The sequence below is a fragment of the Ceratina calcarata genome, unplaced genomic scaffold, assembly GCF_001652005.2.
Source record: "Ceratina calcarata isolate Rehan_Ccalc_2016 unplaced genomic scaffold, ASM165200v1 scaffold275, whole genome shotgun sequence".
Lineage (NCBI taxonomy): Eukaryota > Metazoa > Arthropoda > Insecta > Hymenoptera > Apidae > Ceratina > Ceratina calcarata.
In genome coordinates this window covers 216,666-224,356 of record NW_017149744.1, presented here as the reverse complement: position 1 = coordinate 224,356, position 7,691 = coordinate 216,666, and the positions used below count along the sequence as shown (strand labels likewise).

At 35.1% G+C, this 7,691-nt stretch overlaps 2 protein-coding genes across 3 annotated transcripts in view; one reads left to right on the top strand and one right to left on the bottom strand.

Moving 5' to 3' along the window:
* LOC108623561 (calcitonin gene-related peptide type 1 receptor-like) overlaps positions 1 to 4,673 on the top strand; it is a 16,073-nt gene extending 11,400 nt beyond the window's left edge. The window contains exon 11 of the mRNA XM_018022140.2: positions 2,038 to 4,673. Within this exon, the coding sequence (XP_017877629.1) occupies positions 2,038 to 2,220 (183 nt within the window). The 3' untranslated portion in view covers positions 2,221 to 4,673. The remainder of the gene's footprint in view (positions 1 to 2,037) is intronic.
* A 146-nt stretch (positions 4,674 to 4,819) lies between these two features.
* Positions 4,820 to 7,489, bottom strand: LOC108623563 (transmembrane protein 19). Of its 2 annotated transcripts, XM_018022143.2 has the most exons (7): positions 6,827 to 7,489; positions 6,625 to 6,735; positions 6,246 to 6,533; positions 6,063 to 6,167; positions 5,944 to 5,994; positions 5,779 to 5,889; positions 4,820 to 5,320 (listed from the first exon to the last, which is right to left on the bottom strand). In XM_018022143.2, the coding sequence occupies exons 1-7, from the start codon at positions 6,975 to 6,977 to the stop codon at positions 5,166 to 5,168; spliced, it is 972 nt and encodes a 323-aa protein (XP_017877632.1). In that variant the 5' UTR covers positions 6,978 to 7,489; the 3' UTR covers positions 4,820 to 5,165. The 2 variants fall into 2 exon arrangements, with proteins under 2 accessions (XP_017877632.1, XP_017877631.1); XM_018022142.2 differs by having other exon boundaries at positions 5,779 to 5,994; positions 6,827 to 7,485.
* Positions 7,490 to 7,691: the final 202 nt, after the last annotated feature.

Below are 7,691 nucleotides of genomic sequence, written 5' to 3'. Positions count from 1 at the left end.
ACGAGATCAAACAGTTTCTATTGATATTCTAACTATTTTTGTAAAGAGAAAGTTTGTAAATATGTAAAAACTCCTGTAAATATAAAACTTTGAAAGTTCTGGAAATTTCTTGGAACTGTCCGAAGATTTGTATATAAATAACTAGAATTCTAAAAGGAATTTCCAGCGAATATTCCACAACAGCTGTGGAATCTGTAATGTATTTACGGAGAAATGATAAAGGACCGCTTAATAAATCATGACAATTGCTTTGTATATAGCTATTCGTTTTGATCGTGTTCCGGTTGGTTCGAATGCATGATCACGTAATTCCAATATAGATTTGAAAGTCTTGCTTAAGGAGAATCGAGCCCCGGAGACGAACCTAGTATTACGAATGATCGCATGATTTCATGGAAAGATAACATTACACGACACCAAATTTTGTTTGCAATATTCGCTACGTGATTCATATAGAGTTCCTCATGCCAAAAATAAATCTGGAAACAGACCTGGTCTATCACATACTGTTTTAAAAAAATAACGGTTTTTATGAAAATGCATGATTTTGAGGACAATTAGGCATTACATGAGAAGTAAGACCATGTAAACCACTTCGTGTTTCCGTATTTCTTAACAGATGTAAAGAATTGTTAAAACTAAAAAAAACCCTTTGAAAATCCCTTTATTCAGCAGGAATTTAGTATTGGACTTAGGGGCGGAACTCCAAATTCTTTTTTGGGAGGGGGGGACGAAATTTTTACCGCTTAGGACCCCCACTAGTCTAAATCCACCGCTGATTGAATTCTGTAGATATTTTTCGTAAAAAAGTCAAACTTTTATTTCCGATACTTTTTTTCCCGAAAATCAAACATGCCTACAAGAGCTGGTATTTTTCAAAAAACGGTACGTGACAGAGCAATTCTGCTTCTGGATTGGTTTCTGACACAAGAAACTCTATTACAATCACGTAGTGGATATTGACAAGAATGAAAAAACTTTTTTTTTGTTAGTCTGTGTAATGATCGCATGAATAGTTCGTAACGTAGGTTTCACCGCCGTTTGCGTTGTTTATTGAACAATGTATAATAATGGAATACTGCAAGAATGGAAGTGAATAACACGTGGAAATTGAATTTTTAATAAATACAGCTTTTTTAAGCCACATATAGTTGTTTGTAATCTAGCCAAGTTGTTGATTGTCACATGTTCGCACGAAATAATTACGCTTTGATTTTTTAACAAACTGCTTTGTTTAATTGTTGTAATCCTCATTCCTCATCAACAATACTGAACTTCCACTAATCTAATCCTTCTCCTTATCATCAAGCAAAACCATCGGTTATCGCATCATCGTGTTCGATATATCAAAAATCACGGTCAACACTTGACCACTTAAGGATAGAATTATTTTACAAAAATCGGTGAATATTTTTCAGACTGAAGTACGATATGGCCTAAATGTTTTAAAATTACTTTTGGAATTACATGACAATTTATAAAGTGGGAACGTGTTGACTTAAAAATGGAAGCCGTGTTAACATAGTTATGATCCTTAAGAGGTTGAACACGACAAAAATATAAAAAACGATAAGAATTCGCTTAACACTAACTAAACGATCATCGGCATCATATTATCAAATACCCAAAATGCGTTCACCGTTGGGCGTCAAGATTCACGTGCGCGCAACAACGAAAGCAAGGTAGCAAGAGAAAGAACGAAAGACAAAACCGGAGAACACGATCAGTCAATGGTGCGATGCGGACCGCGATCTAACATTACAAATTGAGGAACACTACTAACCACCGTCATCGGTTTGCTCTGCTGTACATAAGCCGAATAGAATGGAATGTGGCGAACCGAATGCAATTCTAAACATAAAAATAAACAATAGGAGCAACTGACTAATCAAATTGAGCAAGTGACGTTGTTGTGTAGAAGAGAACGAGAGAGAGAGGGAGAGAGGGAGAGTTGTCCGTGTCGTGCCAGTGACGACGTGCCCGTTGTCAAGTCCATTGTGGGACGTTGACTGTTTCAGTTTATCCGATCGACCGCAGGTCCGATGGCGGGAGAGGAGACGGTGTGACTATCGTCCATCGGTGCCGACCGAGGAGAAGCGGAACGCGGACGACCGTCGGCAAACCGTGCACCTGGTCGCCGCCAATTTCGTCCCCAATAGCCACAACAATCACGCGAAGATGATCGTCAAGCCCGGCGACTTTGACCAGACGCAATGTTGATGACAATCCTGGATTATGATGGGAAACGTCGTCGGCTACGGTCAAACGCGATGAGTGAACGGGGACGATTGATCAAAGACGTTGGTGATCGGGAAACACAAGATTGCTTAGCAAAGGGTTACGCTTAAAGTATTGGGGTGAATTGTTCGAAGGAACTAAGGTAGATTGGCTAGTTAGAGATTTCTTAATAAAGGGAAGGCTGTTCGCGTGTTGAGTGTTGTTTGTACATAGAATACATGAATGTAGGATTTGTTGCTAAAACAGATTAAATCAAAAGGTGTTCTACGGGATAATATAACTTAATGATCAGGGATTGAAGAGGTTCCGAAAATAACTGTCTCAAACTGTTATACGTTACTCAAACTAAATATGGCATCACGAAATTTGTATAAACAATTACCCGATTTCGGAAGATTAATTAATTCAAATAATAATAATTACTCAGTTAATTATTGTAAGACGATATTTCTTCTTATAAATTGAAGCTCGAAATCTCTAGTGGATCTCTTAATTTAGAAGAAAAGTTTTGGTCCTATGATAATAATTTATTGCTGAGTAATCATCGTCCAAACTTGGGCAATTTTCGACACTTTCGTGGTGCTATAATTTTTTTTTAGTAATATATATCGGATCCGACCGAAACAGTGAGAACAGAAAGAATGTTATAACTGTTATTAGATACGTCGATTCTGGTCTATGTTGGTTCTGGTTTCGATTCTTTAGAATCGATATTATACAAGTTCCATAATCGTTATTTTTCGGTTTCGTATTTCGGATCTGCATTTTAGTTCTTCATTTCGATTTTATGTACAGCTGTCCAAAACGATTTTATCCCGACCCACTTGACATGCATACATACAGTAATTAAATTAGCACGAGTGCCGTTGATATCGCTCGTCTGCTCGACATTGACAATTTGACAGCTGTAAGCAATTTTAGTAAAAATATTCTTATTTAATCTAATTTATTTATTAAAGTACATAGGGTGTGGCATTAACTATTAGTACCTCAGATATCTTCGATATTTGGCAATTGTACAAAAAAAAAGAAAAAAACAAAGAGCAGTGGAATGCACGACAAGCAAATTATTTTAAATCGTTTGCAAGTTAAACAAACTTTCGAGTCAATTTTCACAAAAACAGAGCTCCGGATGAAAAAATGTTATACCAAAATATTTTCTTCTTTTTCATCGTAGGATCATCCCCTGCTCGATTGTACTACTATTTCCGGCTCACCCTGTATGTAAAGCCATATACGTAACTATTTAATACCTGCTACAAGAAAATTAAAAATTCCAGTTCAAATAGTGTATCAAAATTGTTTACATTTTAGAGAATAAGAAAATAGGACCGAAATATAGAACCGAGAAATAATTATAGAACCAATATAATATCTGTTCCCATGAATCTCAGCTGAAATCGACATAAGTCAGGACCCAGTATACCGAATAACAATTATGGCACTTTTTCGGTTGTCGGTAATCATTTCAAGAACTAGAACTGATATCATAACTGTTTTCAACCCCTGTTAAAGATTGTGATTGATATCTTTTAATAGAGAAATTGTTGAGTGCTAATGAATGTTAAATAAAAAGTGCTGATCTTGTCGATGTCATATTATAATGAGCCTTTTTTTAAAATGGGTAATGATAAAATCAAAGTACTAAGATAATTTTGGGAGAAATAATGGGAAGCGTTTTAGTGGTAATAGACGTTACCGAATTCGCACAAGAGAAAGTTTGTATGGTGAAACCATAAGTAAAATACGAAGTGATATTTTACCTAAACAAACATAATTATAATAGTAATATTTTTCGAATCTCAAATCTCGTTTGATCAATGTAGAAAGCGGTGAATGCTTGTTCGAATAAATTGAAGTTATTTTTGTTTAGAGACACGTTCTTATACTTATGCCGTGTGTATTAAGACAAGAAATTCTATTTCCCTAATAAAAACAATTACTTATTCTAAATCGTAGAATTAGACGGAGTGTAGCTTGTTATATTCTAAAACCGATTTCAAAGATCAAGTTTTTATATTTCAGAATTAATAATTAAAACAATTCTTTGTCGAATTGCTTTTGAGTAAACAAACGGATAAATAATTATTAATTGATAAACGAATCGCCAATGTTGCGAGGCGAAATCTTTGCTTTAAATTAATTCATACAACGATTCTTCACTTTTTGCGCTGTGCGATAGCGATGTAAAACGTGTAAATAATCACTTTCTTCTCTTCTTAAAGAAGACAAGGTCGAAGCTGTTAAATATTGGAATAGTATAAGTTTGTCACATTTTCTTTTTGAATGATGTTTTCCATTCGGCTGTAAACAGATATAAGTCGTCATATCGAATAACATCGCAGAATTTTTATACAAGACGGTGATTTTGTAGAAAATATTCATCCATGTATACTTGCTGCCGATGCAAATATAATTGAATATGCGAAAAACTATAAGAGTAATTCTTTTTATGATGGATACAAATGATGATAATAAAGTTTATTGATCTTCTCCCATCCCTTCCCGAATTATCTTTCTTGTACTTCGAAAGGAAACGAACTTGGAAAATAGGATTGCCAATAAAAAACAAATGTTCCAGTATTCTTATTAAAAATATCTTATTTCTTTTATCCAAATACATTTAATTGTGTGGACGGTCACAAGTCGATTACAATGAAATCAACAGTCTGTAATATACATATGTATATAACAAAAATCTCATCTACTTATAAAAGGTCTGGTAGAATACAAAGTCATAAATAACTAAGTGCCTACGTTAAAGTCTACTGTACGCGATTCCGTGTTAAATAAACTACAATTCCGATGTCACCTTCAAAACAATTGCTAAATTATAAAAATGTATATACGTATAAATACAAATGAAAAAATTATTTGATAATATCCACTTATATAGTAACGGTTTAATTAAACGTTGATATTTTTAATTATGAAAATACTAATTTCGCTATTCCCGGCAATGTGAGCGCGGTAATAACGCTTGACAAAAGATTCACGCTATGATTGTCCAAAAACTGTTTCCCGCAGATATGTTTCACACCTTTCCCAGGATGTTCCACTATTATTCCTTTGTCACTCACTCCTGACATAGAGGAAGATAGATAGTAAATTATATTCTAAAATAGCTAGATACCTCACTAATATTCGGTTACATTTCAAAACAGAATAACTTTTTTAATATTCGACCCATCAACATAATTTTTCTTTTAGATGTTTGAAGACTTACAATTAGTTTCCTATGCATAATAAATGATCCAATTTCTGTTCACGTAACAATTTCTACCCACCTAGTTTATGATTGCATATACAATGACAGAAATTTAGTCATTTACGATAATGTATAGATTAATTTTATTTATTTATTATTTTCATATATAGTATATCAAAAACTGTCGGTAGGTTTAATGTTAAATAAATATATGTACGATTACCTTTAAACATAGAAACAAATTAAATTGATAATATTAAAAAAGTAATTCAGTTCTGAATTGTGTCCGAACAGTAACGAGGGTCATTGTACATCTTGTATAGATATCTCACCACTGTATTGTAAAGTGGCTCCTAAAATCGAGTCCACTACGCTACCCAGTAAACCTCCGATTCCTCCGATAACAATCACAGGCCACTGTGGCGTTGCTAATTGTAACACGACTGTGTCAACAGCAATTAGTATAGTCAAGTAATGAAATAAACCCACTGTCATACCTCCAAGTAGAGAAACAAGTAAACCCACCCAAGAAACACCACCGTTCGTGCCTGTTAACACAAATCTTGTGACATTACTATGTGTTTCTTATTTAACAATGATAATTCTGAAGTTTTACCTTTTGGAACTCTCTTTAATGTAGTGATCAGAAAAGGATCTCCGTTGCCGACCACTGTTCCAATTTCTGATGCCCAAGTATCTCCGTTACAACATGCAAAGGCACCTAAACATGTTTGTAATGATACTTAATGTTTCTAAACGTCTCAGAGTTCAACTCACAAGACTTGAGATGATGCTATACCTAGGATTCCTACTGATAGCCAAGAGCTCCTATAATATTTATCGAAATCGATTGGTCGTTCTGTACATCCGACGTCCAACAAATACAAAATTGCCAACTGAGCTGCCATGCCACCATTGCACAGTACCTGAACCCAATTTCTCTGTCCACCCTCCTTGAAACCAGACTCTAGCTTTCTTTTCAAATGAGAGCGGAACTTAGTTGCCTTGCTAGAAGTTACGAAGAACGCGAAGAGACAAGCTACGTGAGTAAAACTAGTGAGTGTCAGAACAAAACCGATAAATAATCCTGTAATAGAAAAAAAAACAAACGATTTTAATAAACTGTTGTTCAAAAATTAAATAGATCTGTTTTCTACATACGATGAAATTCGTATTACCTAGAATAGCACCGCTGACGTCGACACTTTTCCTTCGCAGGCCCCAAAACGCCATAAAAAGAGGAAACACTACCGCGACGAGCCATCTCCACGGTGATACAACCGGGTGATCTAGATAATAGGTTATGATGTTCATAACAATCGGAGTAAGTGAGAAAAGTATTACGAGAACAGATTCGGCCGACGATAGATTTTGGCATACCTTCAAACCGGTTCTCTGCGTCCGAGTGAAACAACGAATAAATCACGTTGATAAGCCAGAAGAGCATGGAAACTGGTATTGCGCAAGCACTAAGGAGTACCGGCATTAACAGATGCGAATGCTGGCTCTCGTCCCTCTTTAATGAAACCATAGCTCGAATGAAAACGCAAACACCAACGTGGCGATTTTTGCTGACACGTTATTGATATTCAAATTGGCAAAGCGATAAGCGACAAAAATAAATGTATTTAGAAAATCGAGAACATTGACATTCGTCTATCTATTTATGAGCTTTCCGCTCTCCTTCCGGACGATATCGGTCGTGGTAACGCGTATGCCTGCAGTTACTGTCGGTAGAAATAGAATTGTTCTACACAGTTTCGTCACGGAAAATGTATCTTCGTATGCTTGTTGTTTTCTTGAGATAAGAACGTGTGTACGTAAGTAAGTACATCCCTTGCGACATGTTTTCCCGCTTCAACGATTAACAAATGTTCAATTATTTAAATCACTCGCCAGCTGTCATCAAATAATGAGTGTGATAAGGACGGTATGAGTGTGAAAGACCTTCGGCACTTTGTTTACAATTATGGAAAAATTTCCTCGTCGGAAGGAAAACAGATACTTCAGATGTTTAATAATTAATTTAAAGTAGTCAATCGTAAATTCTATGTATGTTATTTTTAATTAAGTAAGAATACGTTTTTATTTATTTCTTCATTGAATGTTTAATAACAATGCAAATATATTATTATGAACAAACATATGAAATTGTTCGACTTAATCTTCTTAAATGTCTACCTTACACTCAATCTTTAAATCGCTAGATTTGTACGAAACAGTACAGTCCCGGCGTTTCTGTAGA